Source organism: Anomaloglossus baeobatrachus, chromosome 3 (genome assembly GCF_048569485.1).
Source record: "Anomaloglossus baeobatrachus isolate aAnoBae1 chromosome 3, aAnoBae1.hap1, whole genome shotgun sequence".
Taxonomy (NCBI): Eukaryota; Metazoa; Chordata; class Amphibia; order Anura; family Aromobatidae; genus Anomaloglossus; species Anomaloglossus baeobatrachus.
Window position 1 is genome coordinate 705661468 of NC_134355.1, and position 24676 is coordinate 705686143.

The window sequence follows — 24676 nt, forward strand, 5'->3', positions numbered from 1 at the left end:
TTAGGAGCGAAAAAGAAAAAGGTATTATTTTTGGCCCGGAAGGGCATTATACTAAACTGGATGGGCATCCACCCTCCAACTAGAGCCTCATGGATTGCGTTGGTAAATGCTATAATTCCGTCAGAACACTATGTTTATAAGATAAGGGGATCATTACATAAATTTGACAAAATATGGGGTAGATGGATGGACTCGCCCTTGACCGGAGGATCACCCGGCTCCCTAACTGATAGTCTACAGTCGGTACTGCCGTGATAGTAACTAATGGTATTCTGATGGGTGGAAAGGAGAAATATGTGGCTTATGATATAATGTATCGGGGATACTACGAGACCGCTGTAATCTGGGTTGCGCTTCTCTTATTGAGGTGGGCTTTCGCCCCAGAATGGATATGTTTCATGATTTGACTCCTCTGCAATGATTAATGTGCTAAGGCCAGATTGAATGTAATAGTTGTGGTTTTAATTGTTGTTGCTTTATTACTCTGCTTATCAAACAGTATATGTGTATACTTGTAAAGTACAAATTGCTGACTTATCCTGTAATGTAATGTCTTACTTAACCTTCAATAAAACGAGTTTAAAAAAAAAAGAATATTGTTTGTTCTGTGATTTTGTTTCTTCCCATTATATCTGCAGTTCACTTTAAAGTGTCTGGCACAAGAGTCCCTGATATAGTGGGGGAAGACCCAGTGGTCTTAGTATTTTTTTTCTAACAGGAGTTTGATATTTTATGCAGGGTTTTTTGCTGGCTGGAATCAGTTATCTTTCCTGTACTGTTGTATCTAGTAAGTTGGGCCTCACTTTTGCTAATTATATTTTCTGTATATTGTGTTTTCTTACAGCACTGTTGTTGCATGTTGGGGGCTTGCTGTTTCTTTGGGGGCTGCTCTGAGGCAAGTTAGGATTCCTAATTTCTATCTTTGAGGTGTAGCAAGTTTCTCCGGCAGTGACGAGGCGTCTAGGTGGGTTAGGAACATCCCAAAGCTACTTTTAGTGTTGTTTGATAGATAGGGGATTGTGGTTAGCTTAGTTTCCAACTACTCTTGTGGTTTTGTTTTTTTACTGATTAATGGGATATTTTGTGATCGTCCATGGTTACCAGATCATAACAAGCTCCCTTACGGGTGAGATCAGTGAGTGTATTGACAACCTGAGAAAACCACTTGATACATTTTCGGTAATAATTGTTGAAACCCAGAAACCGCTGGAGGCCCACGAGGTCCCTGGGTTGACCCCAATTAGCAATGGCTTGTACTTTTCTGGAATCCATAGTAAACCCATGCGCAGAAAGAATAAACCAGAGAAAAATATTTTGTAGACACAAAAGGTACATTTCTTAGGTTTCGCAAACAGGGAATTCTCTCGTAAGTACCGCACATACGTGACCGATGTGATAGTCATTGTTGGATAAAAAATGAGATCATCCAAGTACACAACAGTAAAACGCCCAATGAAGTTAGAAAATACGTAATTCATGGAATTCAGGAGGAGCGTTTGTGAGACCGAAGGGCATGAATAGGTTCTCAAACAAGCCCTCAGAGGTGAGAAGAAGGGAATTTTGTTACTTACCGTAAATTCCTTTTCTTCTAGCTCTTATTGGGAGACCCAGACGATTGGTGTATAGCACTGCCTCCGGAGGCCACACAAAGCAATTACACTAAAAAGTGTAAGGCCCCTCCCCTTCTGGCTATACACCCCCAGTGGGATCACTGGCTCACCAGTTTTAGTGCAAAAGCAAGAAGGAGGAAAGCCAATAACTGGTTTAAACAAATTCACTCCGAGTAACATCGGAGAACTGAAAACCGTTCAACATGAACAACATGTGTACCCGCAAACAAACCAAAAATCCCGAAGGACAACAGGGCGGGTGCTGGGTCTCCCAATAAGAGCTAGAAGAAAAGGAATTTACGGTAAGTAACAAAATTCCCTTCTTCTTCGGCGCTCTATTGGGAGACCCAGACGATTGGGACGTCCAAAAGCTGTCCCTGGGTGGGTAAAGAAATACCTCATGTTAGAGCTGCAATACAGCCCTCCCCTACGGGGAGGCAACTGCCGCCTGCAGGACTCTTCTACCTAGGCTGGCGTCCGCCGAAGCATAGGTATGCACCTGATAATGTTTGGTGAAAGTGTGCAGACTCGACCAGGTAGCTGCCTGGCACACCTGTTGAGCCGTAGCCTGGTGTCGTAATGCCCAGGATGCACCCACGGCTCTGGTAGAATGGGCCTTCAGCCCTGATGGAACCGGAAGCCCAGCAGAACGGTAGGCTTCAAGAATTGGTTCTTTGATCCATCGAGCCAGGGTGGCCTTAGAAGCCTGCGACCCTTTGCGCTTACCAGCGACAAGGACAAAGAGTGCATCCGAACGGCGCAAGGGCGCCGTGCGGGAAATGTAGATTCTGAGTGCTCTCACCAGATCTAACAAATGTAAATCCTTCTCATACCGATGAACTGCATGAGGACAAAACGAAGGCAAAGAGATATCCTGATTAAGATGAAAAGAGGATACCACCTTCGGGAGAAACTCCTGAATGGGGCGCAGCACTACCTTGTCCTGGTGGAAGACCAGGAAGGGAGCCTTGGATGATAGTGCTGCCAGCTCAGACACTCTCCGAAGAGATGTGATCGCTACCAGAAAGAAGGGAATTTTGTTACTTACCGTAAATTCCTTTTCTTCTAGCTCTTATTGGGAGACCCAGACGATTGGGTGTATAGCACTGCCTCCGGAGGCCACACAAAGCAATTACACTAAAAAGTGTAAGGCCCCTCCCCTTCTGGCTATACACCCCCAGTGGGATCACTGGCTCACCAGTTTTAGTGCAAAAGCAAGAAGGAGGAAAGCCAATAACTTGGTTAAACAAATTCACTCCGAGTAACATCGGAGAACTGAAAAACCGTTCAACATGAACAACATGTGTACCCGAAAAAACCCAAAAATCCCGAAGGACAACAGGGCGGGTGCTGGGTCTCCCAATAGGAGCTAGAAGAAAAGGAATTTACGGTAAGTAACAAAATTCCCTTCTTCTTCGGCGCTCCATTGGGAGACCCAGACGATTGGGACGTCCAAAAGCTGTCCCTGGGTGGGTAAAGAAATACCTCATGTTAGAGCTGCAAGACAGCCCTCCCCTACGGGGAGGCAACTGCCGCCTGCAGGACTCTTCTACCTAGGCTGGCGTCCGCCGAAGCATAGGTATGCACCTGATAATGTTTGGTGAAAGTGTGCAGACACGACCAGGTAGCTGCCTGGCACACCTGTTGAGCCGTAGCCTGGTGTCGCAATGCCCAGGACGCACCCACGGCTCTGGTAGAATGGGCCTTCAGCCCTGATGGAACCGGAAGCCCAGCAGAACGGTAGGCTTCAAGAATTGGTTCTTTGATCCATCGAGCCAGGGTGGCTTTGGAAGCCTGCAACCCTTTGCGCTTAACAGCGACAAGGACAAAGAGTGCATCCGAGCGGCGCAGGGGCGCCGTGCGGGAAATGTAGATTCTGAGTGCTCTCACCAGATCCAACAAATGTAAATTCTTCTCATACCGATGAACTGCATGAGGACAAAAAGAAGGCAAAGAGATATCCTGATTAAGATAAAAAGAGGATACCACCTTCGGGAGAAACTCCTGAATGGGACGCAGCACTACCTTGTCCTGGTGGAAGACCAGGAAAGGAGCCTTGGATGACAGCGCTGCCAGCTCAGACACTCTCCGAAGAGATGTGATCGCTACCAGAAAAGCCACTTTCTGTGATAGTCTAGAAAGTGAAACCTCCCTCAGAGGCTCGAAGGGCGGCTTCTGGAGGGCAACTAGTACCCTGTTCAGATCCCATGGATCTAACGGCCGCTTGTACGGGGGTACAATATGACAAACCCCCTGCAGGAACGTGCGCACCTTAGGAAGTCGTGCTAGACGCTTTTGAAAAAAGACGGATAGCGCCGAGACTTGCCCTTTAAGGGAGCCGAGCGACAAACCTTTTTCTAACCCAGATTGCAGGAAAGAAAGAAAGGTAGGCAATGCCAAAGGCCAGGGAGACACTCCCTGAGCAGAGCACCAGGATAAGAATATCCTCCACGTTCTGTGGTAGATCTTAGCGGACGTGGGCTTCCTAGCCTGTCTCATGGTGGCAACGACCCCTTGGGATAATCCTGAAGACCCTAGGATCCAGGACTCAATGGCCACACAGTCAGGTTCAGGGCCGCAGAATTCCGATGGAAAAAACGGCCCTTGGGACAGTAAGTCTGGTCGGTCTGGTAGTGCCGACGGTTGGCCGACCGTGAGATGCCACAGATCCGGATACCACGCCCTCCTTGGCCAGTCTGGGGCGACGAGTATGACGCAGCTGCAGTCGGATCTGATCTTGCGTAGCACTCTGGGCAAGAGTGCCAGAGGTGGAAACACATAAGGGAGCCGGAACTGCGACCAATCTTGCACTAAGGCGTCTGCCGCCAGAGCTCTGTGATCGCGAGACCGTGCTATGAAGGTTGGGACCTTGTTGTTGTGCCTGGACGCCATTAGGTCGACGTCCGGCCTTCCCCAGCGGCTACAGATTTCCTGAAACACGTCTGGGTGAAGGGACCATTCCCCTGCGTCCATGCCCTGGCGACTGAGGAAGTCTGCTTCCCAGTTTTCTACGCCGGGGATGTGAACTGCGGATATGGTGGAGGCCGTGGCTTCCACCCACATCAGAATCCGCCGGACTTCCTGGAAGGCTTGCCGACTGCGAGTCCCCCCTTGGTGGTTGATGTATGCCACCGCTGTGGAGTTGTCCGACTGAATTCGGATCTGCTTTCCTTCCAGCCACTGCTGGAAGGCTAGTAGGGCAAGATACACTGCTCTGATTTCCAGAACATGGATCTGAAGGGTGGACTCCTGCTGAGTCCACGTACCCTGAGCCCTGTGGTGGAGAAAAACTGCTCCCCACCCTGACCGACTCGCGTCTGTCGTGACTACCGCCCAAGACGGTGGTAGGAAGGATCTTCCCTGTGATAATGAGGTGGGAAGAAGCCACCATTGCAGAGAGTCCTTCTGTGAAAAGGATACTTTCCTGTTCAGGGATGTTGACTTCCCGTCCCATTGGCGGAGAATGTCCCAATAAAGAGGACGCAGATGAAACTGCGCAAACGGAACCGCCTCCATTGCCGCCACCATCTTCCCGAGGAAGTGCATGAGGCGTCTTAAGGAGTGCGACTGACCTTGACGGAGAGTCTGCACCCCAGTCTGTAGTGACCGCTGCTTGTCCAGCGGAAGCTTCACTAGCGCTGAGAGGGTATGAAACTCCATGCCAAGATACGTTAGTGATTGGGTCGGTGACAGGTTTGACTTTGAGAAGTCGATGATCCACCCGAACGTCTGGAGAGTCTCCAGCGCAACATTCAGGCTGAGTTGGCATGCCTCTTGAGAGGGTGCCTTGACAAGTAGATTGTCCAAGTAAGGGATCACAGAGTGTCCCTGTGAGTGCAAGACTGCTACCACTGCCGCCATGACCTTGGTGAACACCCGTGGGGCTGTCGCCAGACCGAATGGCAGAGCTACGAACTGAAGATGGTCGTCTCCCATCACGAGACGTAGAAAACATTGGTGCTCTGTAGCAATCGGCACGTGGAGATAAGCATCTTTGATGTCTATTGATGCTAGGAAATATCCTTGAGACATTGAGGCAATGACGGAGCGGAGGGTTTCATCCGGAACCGCCTGGCCTCCACGTGCTTGTTGAGCAGTTTTAGGTCCAGAACGGAACGGAAAGAGCCATCCTTTTTTGGCACCACAACCAGATTGGAGGAAAACCGTGTCTTGTTCCTGAAGAGGAACAGGGATTACCACTCCTTCTGCCTGCAGAAGAGCATCGGCTCGGTGGGGAGGTGGGGACGTTCTGAAGAATCGAGTCGGAGGACGAGAACAGAACTCTGTCCTGTGCACGTGGGCACAATGTCCCTCACCCACCGGTCTGTGACCTGTGGCAGCCAAATGTCGCCAAAGGCGAGCGAGTCTGCTATCAACCGCGGATGCGGAGAGATGAGAGAGCTGAGAGTCATGAGGAGACCGCCTTGGTAGCGGTTCCTCCGGCTGCCTTCCTTGGGCGTGATTGAGCCCCCGGAAACTGAGCCCCTCTGAGGCTTTTCAGCTCTTTTGGACGAGGACAATTGGGACCTGCCCGAGCTTGGGAAGGACCGAAACCTCGACTGTCCTTCCAGGACAGCATTAATAGGGTAAGTCGCAATGCAGACATTGCGAGGTTACGGACGCCCCTGCGGCACAAATGTACATATGCTCAAGACCAGCTGTGCAAGAACAGCTGAAAAGCTTAGGGTGCCCATACGGCTGTAAATGCCGGGGCAACCGACACGCCGATAGCCTCATAGACAGATTTCAACCACAGTCTATCTGTCTGGCATCTTTAAGTGAAGTCCCATTTCCACTGCAACTATGGCTCTAGCCGCAAGCCTGGAGATTGGAGAATCCACCTTTGGACCCTGGGTCCAGCGCTTGACCACGTCAGGGGGAAAGGGATAACGTGTATCCTTAATACGTTTGGAGAAAACGCTTATCTGGTAAGCGTGGTGTTCCTGGACTGCTGCTCTGAAGTCAGCGTGGCCAGAAAAATACTCAATATACGTTTGAGCTACTGAAATGGGACTTCTCCTGCTGTGAAGCTGACTCCTCCGCTGGGGGAGCTGAGGGAGAAAGATCCAACCTTCCATTGATGGACGCTATAGGATCATTCCTTATGGCGTCACCATCCGGTGTATCCGGATTGAGAGCGTTGTCAGGATCAAAGTCCTGATGAGCTACGTCTGCCTCATCATACAGAGAGTCTCCTGGGACCCCCACCCCGGAGCACCGATTTTATCCCCAATGAGGGTGGCCAGGGAGCAATGATCCAGATTGCCCATGGCCTGTCCGGACTGCAAGTCTCTATCCCATTGCAACTCCATCCCTGTCCATGGACAGGGTTGACAGGTGGTTCCTTTGGCCACGTCTAGTAGAGACCCCGGCTGACCAAGTGCTCCAGGGGAGCATTGCACACAATGGGGTTCAGTGCCGTGGAACAGTATCACATGCAGTAAAAACAGCATCGAAAGCCTGTGTTGCTTATATGCTGCTGCCGACTAGCCATCTAGGATATAGAGCCAAGAATGGCGACCGTACAGTGCAATGTATAGCATACAAGCATAAAGTACAAATGAACACTGCAGCACATGCAATACAAGCAGCATAGAAAGCCTGTGCCTTGGCACCCCTGCTTTTCTGCTGCTGTAGACTAGCCATCTAGGGGAATATAGCCCAGAATATCGACCATACAGTGCAATGTATAGCATACAAGCATAAGTACAAATGAACACTGCAACCCCTGCAATACAAGCAGCATAGAAAAAACCTGTGCCTCAGCACCCCTGCTTTTCTGCTGCTGTAGTCTAGTCATTCTAGGCGAAAATAGCCCAGACTAGCGACCGTACAGTGCAGTGTATAGCATACAAGCATAACTACACATGAACACTTCAGTACATGCAATACAAGCAGCCTAGAAAGCCTGTGCCTTAGCACCCCTGCTTTCCTGCTGCTGATGTGTCGCCATCTAAGAGGGCATATAGCCAAAAATAGCGACCTATGCAGTGTAAGCATAAAATACAAATGGACAACTGCGGTATTTAGTGGGGTCAGCACTTCAGGTGCCGCTTACCGCCCGCCTATAAGCGGGTGTGTGGTCGCCCTAGTCCTGTGCCTGGTAGCCCAGAGTCCGATCTCTCAGCTCGGACTGCAGGAATGGCTGCCGGCGTCCTTCTCCAGCTCGTGTGAGTAGGGGCGGGCCGTGGGCGTGCCCCCAAGTCAGAGCGGGAAACCGGCGTCCCACAGTGTCCAGTGAGAGGGCTGGAGCATGTAAATAAGGCTCCAGCCCTCGGCGCTGCTGATTGTACAGCGTCTCTCCCCTACCCTGATTGACAGGGTGGGGGCGGGAACGAAGCGGAGCTAGGCCGCAAAAGCCGGGGACTGGATTTATAAGCGCCGCCGCCGTAAAAGCGCGGTCGGCGCTAAGTCCCCGGCGCACTACAAGTCCCAGCCGCGCCGCCGCTCCCGAGCGTCCGGCGCGGTAGTTCCCCATACATAAAGTCACTCAGCTAGGCTGCAGTGACTGTAACCCTTTACTGTCCCCGGCGCACTAGCACACCCAGCAAGTCTGGAGTGTGCTGTGCCTGTGTGTACGGGGACACAGAGTACCTGAACGGTGCAGGGCCATGTCCCTGAACGGTACCCAGCTCCGTATCCAGCAGGTTCACTGGGTCTGTGGATGGAGCCCGGCCTCAGGGCTTGGAGGCCGGTAAGATCCCACTTCCTCAGAGCCCCTCAGGGGGATGTGGAAGGAAAACAGCATGTGGGCTCCAGCCGCCGTACCAGCAATAGGTACCTCAACCTTACAAACCACAAGCGGGGTGAGAAGGGAGCATGCTGGGGGCCCTATATGGGCCCTCTTTTCTTCCATCCGATAGAGTCAGCAGCTGCTGCTGACTAAACAGTGGAGCTATGCGTGGATGTCTGACCTCCTTCGCACAAAGCAGAAAACTGGTGAGCCAGTGATCCCACTGGGGGTGTATAGCCAGAAGGGGAGGGGCCTTACACTTTTTAGTGTAATGCTTTGTGTGGCCTCCGGAGGCAGTAGCTATACACCCAATCGTCTGGGTCTCCCAATGGAGCGCCGAAGAAAGCCACTTTCTGTGATAGTCTAGAAAGTGAAACCTCCCTCAGAGGCTCGAAGGGCGGCTTCTGGAGGGCAACTAGTACCCTGTTCAGATCCCATGGATCTAACGGCCACTTGTACGGGGGTACGATATGGCAAACCCCCCGTAGGAACGTGCGCACCTTAGGAAGGCGTGCCAAACGCCTCTGAAAAAAGACGGATAGCGCCGAGACCTGACCTTTAAGGGAGCCGAGCGACAAACCTTTTTCTAACCCAGATTGCAGGAAAGAAAGAAAGGTAGGCAATGCAAATGGCCAGGGAGACACTCCCTGAGCAGAGCACCAGGATAAGAATATCCTCCACGTTCTGTGGTAGATCTTAGCGGACGTGGGCTTCCTAGCCTGTCTCATGGTGGCAACGACCCCTTGGGACAATCCTGAAGACGCTAGGATCCAGGACTCAATGGCCACACAGTCAGGTTCAGGGCCGCAGAATTCCGATGGAAAAACGGCCCTTGGGACAGTAAGTCTGGTCGGTCTGGTAGTGCCCACGGTTGGCCGACCGTGAGCTGCCACAGATCCGGGTACCACGCCCTCCTCGGCCAGTCTGGGGCGACAAGTATGACGCGGCTGCAATCGGATCTGATCTTGCGTAGCACTCTGGGCAAGAGTGCCAGAGGTGGAAACACATAAGGGAGCCGGAACTGCGACCAATCTTGCACTAGGGCGTCTGCCGCCAGCGCTCTTTGATCGCGAGACCGTGCCATGAAGGTTGGGACCTTGTTGTTGTGCCGTGACGCCATTAGGTCGACGTCCGGCACCCCCCAGCGGTGACAGATTTCCTGAAACACGTCTGGGTGAAGGGACCATTCCCCTGCGTCCATGCCCTGGCGACTGAGGAAGTCTGCTTCCCAGTTTTCTACGCCGGGGATGTGAACTGCGGATATGGTGGAGGCTGTGGCTTCCACCCACATCAGAATCCGCCGGACTTCCTGGAAGGCTTGCCGACTGCGTGTCCCCCCTTGGTGGTTGATGTATGCCACCGCTGTGGAGTTGTCCGACTGAATTCGGATCTGCCTTCCTTCCAGCCACTGCTGGAAGGCTAGTAGGGCAAGATACACTGCTCTGATTTCCAGAACATTGATCTGAAGGGTGGACTCCTGCTGAGTCCACGTACCCTGAGCCCTGTGGTGGAGAAACACTGCTCCCCACCCTGACAGACTCGCGTCTGTCGTGACCACCGCCCAAGACGGTGGTAGGAAGGATCTTCCCTGTGATAATGAGGTGGGAAGAAGCCACCACTGCAGAGAGTCTTTGGCCGTCTGGGAAAGGGAGACTTTCCTGTCCAGGGATGTTGACTTCCCGTCCCATTGGCGGAGAATGTCCCATTGAAGTGGGCGCAGATGAAACTGCGCAAACGGAACCGCTTCCATTGCCGCCACCATCTTCCCGAGGAAGTGCATGAGGCGTCTCAAGGAGTGCGACTGACTTTGAAGGAGAGCCTGCACCCCAGTCTGTAGAGACCGCTGCTTGTCCAGCGGAAGCTTCACTATCGCTGAGAGAGTATGAAACTCCATGCCAAGATACGTTAGTGATTGGGTCGGTGACAGATTTGACTTTGAGAAGTTGATGATCCACCCGAACGTCTGGAGAGTCTCCAGTGCAACAGTCAAGCTGAGTTGGCATGCCTCTTGAGAGGGTGCCTTGACCAGTAGATCGTCCAAGTAAGGGATCACAGAGTGTCCGTGAGAGTGCAAGACTGCTACCACTGCCGCCATGACCTTGGTGAACACCCGTGGGGCTGTCGCTAGACCAAATGGCAGAGCTACGAACTGAAGATGGTCGTCTCCTATCACGAAGCGTAGAAAGTGTTGGTGCTCTGTAGCAATCGGCACGTGGAGATAAGCATCCTTGATGTCTATTGATGCTAGGAAATCTCCTTGAGACATTGAGGCAATGACTGAGCGGAGGGATTCCATCCGGAACCGCCTGGCGTTCACATGCTTGTTGAGCAGTTTTAGGTCCAGAACAGGACGGAATGAGCCGTCCTTTTTTGGCACCACAAAGAGATTGGAGTAAAAACCTTGACCTCGTTCCTGAAGAGGAACAGGGACCACCACTCCTTCTGCTCTTAGAGAATTCACCGCCTGCAGAAGGGCATCTGCTCGGTCGGGATGTGGGGAAGTTCTGAAGAACCGAGGCGGAGGACGAGAACTGAACTCTATCCTGTACCCGTGAGACAAAATGTCTGTTACCCACCGGTCTTTGACCTGTGGCAGCCAAATGTCGCAAAAGCGGGAGAGCCTGCCACCGACCGAGGATGCGGAGGGAGGCGGCCGAAAGTCATGAGGCAGCCGCCTTGGAAGCGGTACCTCCGGTTGCTTTCTTGGGGCGTGAGTGAGCCCGCCAGGAATCAGAGCTCCTTTGCTCTGAGTCCCTTTGGACGAGGAGAATTGGGGCTTGCCCGAGCCTCGAAAGGACCGAAACTTTGACTGCCACTTCCTCTGTGGAGGTTTGCTTGATCTGGGCTGGGGTAAGGAGGAGTCCTTACCTTTGGACTGTTTGATGATTTCCGCCAATTGCTCACCAAACAGTCTGTTTCCAGATAATGGCAAGCTGGTTAAACATTTTTTAGAAGCAGAATCTGCTTTCCATTCCTTTAACCACAAGGCTCTGCGCAAAACTACAGAGTTGGCAGATGCCATTGAGGTACGGCTCGTAGAGTCCAGTACCGCATTGATAGCGTAGGTCGCAAACGCAGACATTTGCGTAGTTAGGGACGCCACTTGTGGCACTGCTGGACGTATGAGAGAGTCCACCTGTGCCAGACCAGCTGAAATAGCTTGGAGCGCCCACACGGCTGCGAATGCTGGAGCAAACGACGCGCCGATATTGCGGATGACATGCTGTTGTCTCCTCAAAGCAATATAGGGTGTACAGCCAAGAAGCGACCTTACAGTGCAGTATTAAATATATCTAGACACAGCAGTGTCTATGTACAGCGAAAAATATAACACTGTGGCACTAGTGGGGCTGCACGTATGTGCTGCTTACCGCCCGCTGAGCGCGGGTGTGTGGTCGCCAGAAACCCCTAGCCTGGGTCCCCCAGAGCCTGCGTGCGTTCTCCAGCCAGACTGCATGTGTATAATGGCTGCCGGCGTCCTGGGGAGCTGCAAGCCTGGGGGCGGGCCTAGGGCGTGCACAGAGAAAAAGCGCGAAGCCTGTGTCCTACTGTGCTCAGTGAGAGGGCTGGAGCATGTAAATCGTGCCCCAGCCCTCGGCGCTGCCGATTGAATAACGTCTCTCCCCTACCCTGATTGACAGGGTGGGGGGCGTTAACGAAGCGGAGCTAGGCCGCAGAAAGCCGGGGACTAAAGTTAGAAGCGCCGCCGCCGTAAAAGCGCGGTCGGCGCGACCCCGGCGCACTACAAGTCGCAGCTGCGCCGTCGCTCCAGGGGCGGTCGGCGCGGCGATCCACACACATAAAGTCCCCCAGTAATCTGCGGGGACTATAAGCCCAGCGCACAGCGCTACAGTCCCCCGGCGCACTAGCACACCCAGCAAGCCTGGGGTGCGCGTGGCCTGCCATACGGGGACACAGAGTACCTGAAAGTTGCAGGGCCTTGTCCCTGAACGGCACTCCCGCTCCACATCCAGCAGGTTCTATGGGTCTGTGGATGGAGCCCGGCCTCAGGGCTTGGTGGCCGGTAAGATCCCACTTCCTCAGAGCCCTTCAGGGGGATGTGGAAGGAAAACAGCATGTGGGCTCCAGCCTCCGTACCAGCAATGGGTACCTCAACCTTACAAGCACCAACCGCGGGTGAGAAGGGAGCATGCTGGGGGCCCCATATGGGCCCTCTTTTCTTCCATCCGATATAGTCAGCAGCTACTGCTGACTAAACAGTGGAGCTATGCGTGGATGTCTGACCTCCTTCGCACAAAGCAGAAAACTGGTGAGCCAGTGATCCCACTGGGGGTGTATAGCCAGAAGGGGAGGGGCCTTACACTTTTTAGTGTAATTGCTTTGTGTGGCCTCCGGAGGCAGTGCTATACACCAATCGTCTGGGTCTCCCAATAGAGCGCCGAAGAAATGCCGATTTCCACTCACCCCCCCCCCCTCCTGGATGTGAACGAGGTTATAGGCTCCCCTAAGGTCCAGCTTAGAGAACCACTTTGCACCAGATAACGGATTATAGAGATCTGGGATGAGTGGACGGGGATAAGTATTTCTCACAGTAATCTTATTCAGTTCACGAGAAGCGAGGCATGGGCATAAGCCACCATCTTTTTTCTTAAAAAAGAACTCAGCAACCACAGGCGAGACAGAGGGACGGATGTGACCCTTACGTAAACTATCAGAAATATACTTTTTCATGGCAGCGCGTTCCAAGCCAGAATGATTGTACAAACGGGCCTTGGGCAATTGAGCAACCGGAATGAGATTGACGGTACAATCGTAAGGGCGATGTGGTGGCAAAACCTCAGTCTCCTTTTCGGAAAACACGTCTCCAAAATCTTTCAGGTACTCCGGAATACCCTCCAGATTAGTGGAAGACACTTGAACAGTAGAAAGACAGCCAGATGCTCAGTTAGGACCCATTTACCCAATATCACAAGATTCCCAGTCAATGAAGGGAATTTTGTTACTTACCGTAAATTCCTTTTCTTCTAGCTCTTATTGGGAGACCCAGACGATTGGGGTATAGCTACTGCCTCCGGAGGCCACACAAAGCACTACATCAAAAGTGCAAGGCCCCTCCCCCTCTGGCTATACCCCCCCCGTGGTATCACGGGTTCTCCAGTTTTAGTGCCAAAGCAAGAAGGAGGAAGCCAATAACTGGTTTAAACAAATTAACTCCGAATAACATCGGAGAACTGAAAAACCGTTCAACATGAACAACATGTGTACCCGCAAACAACAAAAAAACATCCCGAAGGACAACAGGGCGGGTGCTGGGTCTCCCAATAAGAGCTAGAAGAAAAGGAATTTACGGTAAGTAACAAAATTCCCTTCTTCTTCAGCGCTCTATTGGGAGACCCAGACGATTGGGACGTCCAAAAGCTGTCCCTGGGTGGGTAAATAAATACCTCATGTTAGAGCTGCAAAACAGCCCTCCCCTACGGGGGTGTCACTGCCGCCTGCAGGACTCTTCTACCTAAGCTGGCATCCGCCGAAGCATAGGTATGCACCTGATAATGCTTGGTGAAAGTGTGCAGACTGGACCAGGTAGCTGCCTGGCACACCTGTTGAGCCGAAGCCTGGTGACGTAATGCCCAGGACGCACCCACGGCTCTGGTTGAGTGGGCTTTTAGCCCTGAAGGAACCGGAAGCCCCGCAGAACGGTAGGCCTCTAGAATTGGTTCTTTGATCCATCGAGCCAGGGTGGCTTTAGAAGCCTGCAACCCCTTGCGCGGACCAGCGACAAGGACGAAAAGTGCATCGGCACGGCGTATGGGCGCCGTGCGGGAAATGTAGATTCTGAGTGCTCTCACCAGATCTAGCAAACGTAAGTCCTTTTCATACCGGTGAACCGGATGAGGGCAAAAAGACGGCAAGGAAATATCCTGATTAAGATGAAAAGAGGATACGACCTTAGGAAGAAACTCCGGAATGGGGCGCAGCACAACCTTGTCCTGGTGGAACACCAGGAAGGGAGCCTTGGAAGACAGAGCTGCCAGCTCAGACACTCGCCGAAGCGATGTGATCGCAACAAGAAACGCCACTTTCTGCGACAGCCGAGAAAAGGAAACTTCCTTCAGAGGCTCGAAGGGCGGCTTCTGGAGAGCAACTAGTACCCTGTTCAGATCCCATGGATCTAACGGTCGCTTGTACGGGGGCACAATATGACAGACCCCCTGCAGGAACGTGCGCACCTTAGGAAGACGTGCTAGACGCTTCTGAAAAAATACGGATAGTGCCGAAACTTGCCCTTTAAGGGAGCTGAGCGACAAGCCCTTTTCTAACCCCGATTGCAGGAAGGAAAGAAACTTGGGTAATGCAAATGGCCAGGGAGACACTCCCTGGGCCGAGCACCAGGATAAGAAAATCTTCCACGTTCTGTGGTAGATCTTAGCAGAATTCGACTTTCTAGCTTGTCTCATTGTGGCAACGACTCCTTGAGATAATCCTGCAGATGCTAGGATCCAGGACTCAATGGCCACACAGTCAGGTTCAGGGCCGCAGAATTCTGATGGAAAAACGGCCCTTGGGACAGTAAGTCTGGTCGGTCTGGCAGTGACCACGGTCGACCGATCGTGAGATGCCACAGATCCGGATACCACGACCTCCTCGGCCAGTTTGGAGCGACGAGTATGATGCGGCTGCACTCGGATCTGATCTTGCGTAGCACTCTGGGCAAGAGCGCCAGAGGCGGAAACACGTAAGGGAGCTGAAACTGCGACCAATCTTGAACCAAGGCGTCTGCCGCCAGAGCTCTTTGATCGCGCGACCTCGCCATGAATGCCGGGACCTTGTTGTTGTGCCGGGATGCCATTAGGTCGACGTCCGGCACTCCCCAGCGGCGACAGATTTCCTGAAACACGTCCGGGTGAAGGGACCATTCCCCTGCGTCCATGCCCTGGCGACTGAGGAAGTCTGCTTCCCAGTTTTCTACGCCTGGGATGTGAACCGCGGATATGGTGGATGCTCTGTCCTCCACCCACATTAGAATGCGCCGGACTTCTTGGAAGGCTTGCCGACTGCGCGTCCCTCCTTGGTGGTTGATGTATGCCACCGCTGTGGAGTTGTCCGATTGGATTCGGATCTGCTTTCCTTCCAGCCACTGCTGGAAGGCTAGTAGGGCAAGATACACTGCTCTGATTTCCAGAACATTGATCTGAAGGGTGGACTCCTGCGGAGTCCACGTCCCCTGAGCCCTGTGGTGGAGAAACACTGCTCCCCACCCCGACAGACTCGCATCTGTCGTAACTACTGCCCAGGATGGGGGCAGGAAGGATCTTCCCTGAGATAATGAAGTGGGAAGGAGCCACCATTGTAGAGAGTCCTTGGCCGTCTGGGAAAGCGAGACTTTCCTGTCCAGGGACGTTGACTTCCCGTCCCATTGGCGGAGAATGTCCCATTGAAGTGGGCGCAGATGAAACTGCGCAAAGGGAACTGCTTCCATGGCTGCCACCATCTTCCCTAGGAAATGCATGAGACGCCGCAAGGGATGCAACTGGCCCTGCAGGAGAGATTGCACCCCTGTCTGTAGTGACCGCTGCTTGTTCAGCGGCAGCTTCACTATCGCTGCTAGAGTATGAAACTCCATGCCAAGATACGTTAGTGACTGAGTCGGTGATAGGATCGACTTTGGAAAGTTGATGATCCATCCGAAAGACTGTAGAGTCTCCAGCGTAGCCTTCAGGCTGTGCTGACATGCCTCCTGAGAGGGAGCTTTGACCAATAAGTCGTCTAGGTAAGGGATCACCGAGTGTCCCTGAGAGTGCAAGACTGCTACCACCGCCGCCATGACCTTGGTGAAGACCCGTGGGGCTGTCGCCAGACCAAATGGAAGAGCTACGAACTGAAAATGGTCGTCTCCTATCACAAAACGTAGAAAACGTTGATGTTCTGTAGCAATTGGCACGTGGAGATAAGCATCTTTGATGTCTATTGAGGCAAGGAAGTCTCCTCTGGACATTGAGGCAATGACAGAGCGGAGGGTTTCCATCCGGAACCTCCTGGCGTGCACATGCTTGTTGAGCCGTTTTAGGTCCAGAACAGGACGGAACGAGCCGTCCTTTTTTGGAACCACAAAGAGATTGGAGTAAAACCCTTGCCCTTGTTCCTGAGGAGGGACTGGGATCACCACTCCTTCCGCTTTTAGGGAATCCACCGCCTGCAGCAGAGCATCTGCTCGGTCTGGACGTGGGGAGGTTCTGAAGAACCGAGCTGGAGGACGAGAATTGAACTCGATTCTGTACCCGCGAGACAAAATGTCCGTCACCCACCGGTCTTTGACCTGTGACATCCAAATGCCGGAAAAGCGGGAGAGCCTGCCCCCGACCGGCGATGCGGAGGGGGGGGGCTGGAAGTCATGAGGTAGCCGCTTTGGAAGCGGTACCTCCATTTGCTTTCTTGGGGCGTGTGTGAGTCCGCCACGAATCTGAGTTTCTTTGCGTCCTCTGAGTCCCTTTGGACGAGGTAAATGGTGTCTTGCCCGAACCTCGAAAGGACTGAAACCTCTGCTGCCACTTTTTCTGCTGAGGTTTGGATGTTCTGGGCTGTGGTAAAGAGGAGTCTTTACCCTTGGACTGCTTAATGATGTCAGCCAATGGCTCGCCAAACAGTCTATCTCTAGACAAAGGCAAACTGGTTAAACATTTTTTGGAACCAGCATCTGCTTTCCAGTCCTTTAACCACAAGGCTCTGCGCAAAACTACCGAATTGGCGGACGCCATTGAGGTGCGACTGGTAGATTCTAGGACCGCATTGATAGCGTAAGACGCAAACGCCGACATCTGCGTGGTAAGGTGCGCCACTTGCGGCACTGCTGGATGTATGATAGCATCCACTTTTGCTAAGCCAGCTGAAATAGCCTGGAGTGCCCATACGGCTGCGAATGCCGGAGCAAACGACGCGCCGATAGCTTCATAGACAGATTTTAACCAAAGGTCCATCTGTCTGTCATTGGCATCTTTAAGTGAAGCGCCATCCTCCACTGCAACTATGGACCTAGCTGCGAGTTTGGAAATCGGGGGGTCTACCTTTGGACACTGTGTCCAGCGCTTGACCACCTCAGGGGGGAAAGGGAAACGCGTATCTTTAGATCGTTTAGAGAAACGCCTTTCTGGGTGAGCGTCGTGCTTCTGGATTGATTCTCTGAAGTCAGAGTGATCTAACAAAGCACTCAATTTACGCTTGGGATAAAGGAAACGAAACTTCTCCTGCTCCGCAGCCGCCTCTTCTGCTGAAGGGGCTGGGGGAGAAATATCCAACAGCCTATTGATGGCTGAGATAAGGTCGTTTACCATGGCATCCCCATCCGGGGTATCCAGGTTGAGAGGGGTTCCAGGAGTGGATTCCTGATCACTCTCATCAGACACATCACAGGGAGACTGATTGCGCTGAGACCCTGAGCAGTGTGATGACGTCGAGGGTCTTTCCCAGCGAGCTCGCTTAGGGTGGCTGGGGCCATCATCTGAGTCATAATCCTCGGCCTGTGAAGCCGGGGACCCCCCTGTGGGCTGGATACATTCCAAGTAAGGGGGACCTGAGGACAGAGGCCTCGCCGTGCCCAGAGACTGAGCCCCATGCATAGATTGCAAGGTTTCAAGGATTTTTGCCATAGACACAGACATATTATCAGCAAAAACTGCAAAGTCTGTCCCTGTCACCGGGGCAGAACTTACAAGCGTCCCAGCCTGGGTCACTACCTCTCCTGACTCCTGCTGGCGAAGCAGCACCGGGTCGGAGCATTGCACACAATGGGGGTCATCAGAGCCTGCTGGTAGATTAGCCCCACATGCAGCACACGCAGTATACACAGCCCTTTTTGCCTTGGCCGCCTTGCGTTTTGAGGATGGCATGTTGTTGCTTCCACAGAGTGATCTGGGATATGCAGCCAGAAGCGACCTCACAGTGCAAGAAATACAATATCTCTATATCCTACACAGTACACCGATACACCGTGAGGCACTAGAGGGACCAGCACAGAAAAATCGCTTACCGCCCGCTTAAAAAAGCGGGTGTGTGGTCGCCAGATAGCCCCTAGTCCAGGTCTCCCAGAGCCTTGCGTCCTTCCTCCAGCCAGACTGCATGTAATGGCTGCCGGCGTCCTGAGAGAGAAGGGGGGCGGGCCCTGGGCGTTCCTGGCCAAGAGCGGGAAGCCTGCTTCCCTCTGTGCCTAGTGTGAGGGCTGGAGCATGTAAATCAGGCTCCAGCCCTCGTCGCTGCTAGCGAACAGCGTCTCTCCCCTACCCTGAATGACAGGGTGGGGGCGGGAACGAAACGGAGCTGCCGGCGTCCTAGGCCCAAAAAGCCGGGGACTAAATTTATAACCGCCGCCGCCGTAAAAGCGCGGACGGCGGATCCCCGGCGCACCACAAGTCACAGCAGCGCCGCCCGGTCCAGAGGGGGTCGGCGCTGCGTTCCCATACACAAAAAAGTCCCCCAGTAATCTGTAGGGACACCAACTCCACGTTGCGGTCCCCGGCGCACTACAACACCCAGCCAGCCCGGAGTGTGTCTGTGCCTGCCGGGGACACAGAGTACCTGTATGATGCAGGGCCTGTCCCTGATCGTACTCCTGCTCCGTCTCCATCAGGTTCTAATGGGTCTGTGGATGGAGCCCGGCGTCAGAGCTGAGAGGCCGGCAGGATCCCACTTCCACAGAGCCCTACAAGGGGATGTGGAAGGAAAACAGCATGTCAGGCTCCAGCCCTGTACCAGCAATAGGTACCTCAACCTTACAACACCATCCAGGGGTGAGAAGGGAGCATGCTGGGGACACTATATGTGTCCTCTTTTCTTCCATCCGAAACAGTCAGCAGCTACTGCTGACTAAAATCTGTGGAGCTATGCGTGGAATGTCTGACCTCCTTCGCACACAAAGCTAAAACTGGAGAACCCGTGATACCACGGGGGGGGTATAGCCAGAGGGGGAGGGGCCTTGCACTTTTGATGTAGTGCTTTGTGTGGCCTCCAGAGGGCAGTAGCTATACCCCAATCGTCTGGGTCTCCCAATAGAGCGCTGAAGAAAACAGGGTTATGCATCTGCAACCAGGGGAATCCCAACACCTTCCCAGCCGGGAGGGTATCCATGATGTGACATGAGATACATTCCTGGTGAAGGAACTCCTCAGACACAAATGTAACCACATTCTGTGACAACGGTGTCTTATCAATGGCAATGATATGAAGGAGTCTCTAGCCTAACTGTCCCTATCTTAGCTTCGGACACCAGACTAGAGTCAATGAAGTTCATGGAGGATCCACAGTCCACAAAAGCAAAGACTGGAACGCAACAATCTCCAATTCAAAGTTCCACCTCCAACAGTATCATTTGAAATGAGGAAAAGAGTACCTGGGAGTCTGGGTGATCTCCTCGACCTTCACCCAGACTCAGGCGTTTCCCAGCGGCTTGGTGGACGGAGGATAAGCCGGGGAGTCCTTCCTCCAATGTCCCAGACCTCCACAATAGATACATAACCTCCATTCCCGTTGCAGTTTCCTCTTTCTTCTTGGAGTCAGTGACACCGACCTCCATAGGCTCTATACGTGGAACAACCTCGGACTTGACTGGGCATAATGAGGCTTCCCGCTGGGTCACTCCTCTCTTCCACAACCTCTGATCCATTCGTATTGCCTCCTCCAAAGAACTAGGTGGAGGATGAAGGGCCAAAGCGTCCTTTAAATGATCAGACAGTCCTCTCTTGAACTGGCATCTCAAAGCAGAATCATTCCGGTACACCTCGGTGAACCACTGCCTGAACTCCGAGTAATACCATTCAGCAGTGTGTCTTCCATGGGAGAGACCCATGATTGTGTCCTCTGCCATCGTGACCCGGTCTGGTTCGTCATAAGTAAGTCCTAGGGTGTCAAAAAACCTATCCACAGATGGACGTTCAAGGGCTGTCAGGGGCAATGAGAAGGCCCAAGTCTGAGGACCCTCTCTAAGCAAGGAGATTATTATCCCCACCCGCTGGCTCTCATCCCCAGAGGATCGGGGTCGAAGAGAAAAAAGTAGTTTATGACTCTCCCTAAATATATGGAACTTCTTTCTCCCGGAGAACGCATCAGGAAGCCTGATCATGGGTTCAGGAGAACGTAAAGAGATGAATAGGATCAGGCTGTCTAATGGCCATCTGTGCCATGGAACCCTGGAAGGCTTTAACAGCAGCCGTAAGCTCCCCCTGGAGTGGATTATGGGAAGTGGCCAGGGCCCCATGCTCAACGGACAAATCCTGCATCATCTGGGTCAGATTTGACATCTGATCAGCAAGAGTGCGTAACGGGTCCATGAGGGAGAAAAAGTATGTCCAGTGGTAATGTCTCGCTGCACAAGGGGAAGCTGAAGTTACTTCAGAGTGCAGTTACCAGGTGAACCACCAGAGGGCAATAGAGTAGTCAGAATACCGGGTCAGCAGCAGGAGATATCCTCAATAGCACACGAATAGACAAATCGTGGTCAGGTGATAGCCGAGAAGTCACAGATACAACCGGAGGAAGAAACGGAGGTCGGGGTCAGGAACGTGGACAGAGGTCAGATGCCGGGAAGTCCAAGTACAAACAAGGGAGGAGGACAAACAGGTCAGGACTGTGAACTGGGATAAGACAGACAGGGACAGGAGCGGGTAGTCAGGGACCGGGACAGATGGATGAATGGAGGATGGTATGGGTCAGAACTTGGTAGCAGGACAGATGAGGTAACTCACCAGAGCCAGAAATACACGCTGCAGAGCATAAACTATCACTGGCACCGAACCGGAGGTGCAGCACCAAGATATAGTGTCCCGGAAACCAGAGTGAGGCAGGGAGGAGTTAACCCCTGACATGACCAGGCCGGAGCTGGGTGAAACCACAGTGGCAGATACTGGCCTGGATCTGGACACAGTGTGTGCTCCCTCACTTTCTAGCCCTCCTGTGGTCAGCGGCTACATACAGTGTGCGCCCCTCACCTTGTAGCCCCCTGTAGGTTATGGACAGTGTGCGCCCCTCACCTTGTACCCCCATGGGTTACAGACAGTGTGCGCCCCTCACCTTGTACCCCCATGGGTTACAGACAGTGTGCGCCCCTCACCTTCTACCCCCATGGGTTACAGACAGTGTGCGCCCATTACCTTGTACCCCCATGGGTTACAGAAAGTGTGCGCCCCTCACCTTGTAGCCCCCTGTAGGTTATGGACAGTGTGCGCCCCTCACCTTGTACGCCCGTGGGTTACAGACAGTGTGCGCCCATCACCTTGTACCCCCATGGGTTACAGACAGTGTGCGCCCATCACCTTGTAGCCCCCGTGGGTTACAGAAAGTGTGCGCCCCTCACCTTGTAGCCCCCGTGGGTTACGGTCAGTGTGCGCCCCTCACCTTGTATCCCCCGTGGGTTACGGTCAGTGTGTGCCCATCACATTATACCCCCATAGGTTACAGACAGTGTGCGCCCCTCACCTTGTAGCTGCCGATGGTCAGCAAGATGTTGTTGTGGGGAATCTTGAAGCCGGTGCTAAGCATGGCCTTTAGATAGGCCTCGTAGCGGTTCTCCCCGAAGCAGGCCACCTCTCCGGTGCTCGTCATCTCCACCCCGAGGACCACGTCCGCTCCGGCCAGGCGGGAAAAGGAGAACTGCGGCACCTGCGGGACAGTGGAGGACAGTGATAGGGGTGGGGGTCCTGGTGACAGATGACGGGGGCTACGGCACAATCACTAACCTTCACTCCCACAATTCCTGTGCCCGCCATGAGGCCCACAGGCTCCACCTCTTCTCCCATTATAACTTGCGTTGCCAAGGCGACCAGATCCACCCCCAGCGTCTTGGACACAAAAGGGAAGGAGCGGGAGACGCGGACGTTGCACTCGATCACCTTCAGCTGATCGTCCTGGGGGACAGCGAAGAGTTATTAGGGATTTCGACATTTCCCACAATGCACTGCAGTAAGCAAGCACCAGCCACTTACCTTGGCGATGAGCTGTAGGTTGAAGGGTCCGGTCACCTGGAGCTCCAGCCCCACCGCATGCACGATGGCCTTGATCCGCTCCAGAGTCTTGGGAGTGATGTCCTGGGGAGGGGTGACCAGCGTGGCGTCTCCAGAGTGGACCCCCGCATTCTCCACGTGCTCCGAAATGGCCACAGCCACCACCATGCCGTCACAGGCCACCGCGTCCACATCGATCTCCTGACCATAGAAGAAGCTATCAGCAGGAGGTCACATGATCCCAGAAACTGCCTCCTGATCCCCGGAAAGATGGCCGCCAACCCCCACTGATCCCTGGAAAGATGGCACCAGCCCCCACTGATTCCTTGCGAAGATGGCCGCCAGCCCCTACTGATCCCTGGAAAGATGGCCACCAGCCCCTACCGATCCCCGGAAAGATGGCCACCAGCCCCTACTGATCCCCGGAAAGATGGCCACCAGCCCCTACTGATCCCCGGAAAGATGGCCACCAGCCCCTACTGATCCCCGGAAAGATGGCCACCAGCCCCTACTGATCCCTGGAAAAATGGCCGCCAGCCCCTACTGATCCCTTGTGAAGATGGCCGCCAGCCCCTACTGATCCCTGGAAAGATGGCCACCAGCCCCTACCGATCCCCGGAAAGATGGCCGCCAGCCCCTACTGATCCCTGGAAAGATGGCCACCAGCCCCTACTGATCCCCGGAAAGATGGCCACCAGCCCCTACTGATCCCCGGAAAGATGGCCACCAGCCCCTACTGATCCCCGGAAAGATGGCCACCAGCCCCTACTGATCCCCGGAAAGATGGCCACCAGCCCCTACTGATCCCCGGAAAGATGGCCACCAGCCCCTACTGATCCCTGGAAAAATGGCCGCCAGCCCCTACTGATCCCTTGTGAAGATGGCCGCCAGCCCCTACTGATCCCTGGAAAGATGGCCACCAGCCCCTACCGATCCCCGGAAAGATGGCCACCAGCCCCTACCGATCCCCGGAAAGATGGCCACCAGCCCCTACCGATCCCCGGAAAGATGGCCACCAGCCCCTACCGATCCCCGGAAAGATGGCCGCCAGCCCCCACTGATCCCTGGAAAAATGGTCGCCAGCCCCCACTGATCCCCGGAAAGATGGCCACCAGCCCCTACCGATCCCCGGAAAGATGGCCACTAGCCCCCACCATGCTGTCACAGGCCACCGCGTCCCACATCGATCTCCTGACCACAGAGGAATCCATCAGCAGGAGGTCACATGATCCCCAGAATTGCCTTCTGATCCCCGGAAATATGGCACCAGCCCCCACTGATCCCTGGAAAGATGGCACCAGCCCCCAGTGATCCCCGGAAAGATGGCACCAGCCCCACCACACCAACACAGGCCACCAAGTCCACATCGATCTCCAGACCACAGAGGAAGCCATCAGAGGCGGTCACATGATCACCTGAGCAGCTGATCCCCAGAAAGATGGCCACAGCCCTTACTGATGCCCATAAGGATGACCGCAGCCCCCAACCACGCCGTCACAGGCCATCGCGTTCACATCGATCTCCTGATCACAGAGGACGCCATGAGCGGGGGACCCCCGATCCCCATAAAGATGTATGTCGAACCAGACCCCCACCACTGCCAATCTACCAACCCCCTCCACTGATCCCCATAAAGATGTCAGCCATCTGCCCGCTGACTGCCAAACTAGACCCCACTGACTGCCGATGTACCCCCCATCACTGCCAATCTACCAATTCCAACCCCCCCACCCGGTGATCCCCGTAAAGATGACCGCCCTCTGACTGCCGATCTACTCCCCCCATCACTGCTAACTACCAACCCCCTCCGCTGATCCCCTTAAAGATGTCCACCATTCACCCGCTGACTGCCAATCTACCCCCCCATCACTTGTCATAATTTGTGTTCAATCTACCCCCCCCATCATTGCCAGTCTACCTATCCCAGCCCCCACTGGTCCCCATAAACATGTCCGCCATCTGCCCGCTGACTGCTGATTCACCCCCCTCATCACTGCCAATCTACCAATTCCCCCCTGCTAATCCCCATAAAGATGTCTGCCATCCACCCGTTGACTGCCGATCTAACACCCCTCCGCTGATCCCCACCCTTATCACTGCCGATCCCCCTGATGACCGCTGATCTAACCCCCCCTGATGATCCCCATTCTTATCACTGCCAACCCCCCCGATGACTACCAATCTACCCCCCCTCCACTGATCCCCACCCTTATCGCTGCCGATCCCCCTGATGACCGCTGATCTAACCCCCCCTGATGATCCCTATTCTTATCACTGCCAACCCCCCCGATGACTGCCAATCTACCCCCCTCCACTGATCCCCACCCTTATCACTGCCGATCCCCCACCCCCCACCTTTATAACTTCCGATCCCCCCCACACCGATC

General features: G+C 53.8%; 1 protein-coding gene across 1 annotated transcript in view; it reads right to left on the minus strand.

Moving 5' to 3' along the window:
• Positions 1-24676, minus strand: part of CAD (carbamoyl-phosphate synthetase 2, aspartate transcarbamylase, and dihydroorotase) — a 171245-nt gene that overhangs the window by 50172 nt on the left and 96397 nt on the right. Inside the window, 3 exon segments of the mRNA XM_075341406.1 lie at positions 21766-21948; positions 22026-22193; positions 22272-22490. Coding sequence (XP_075197521.1) covers positions 21766-21948; positions 22026-22193; positions 22272-22490 — 570 coding nt within the window.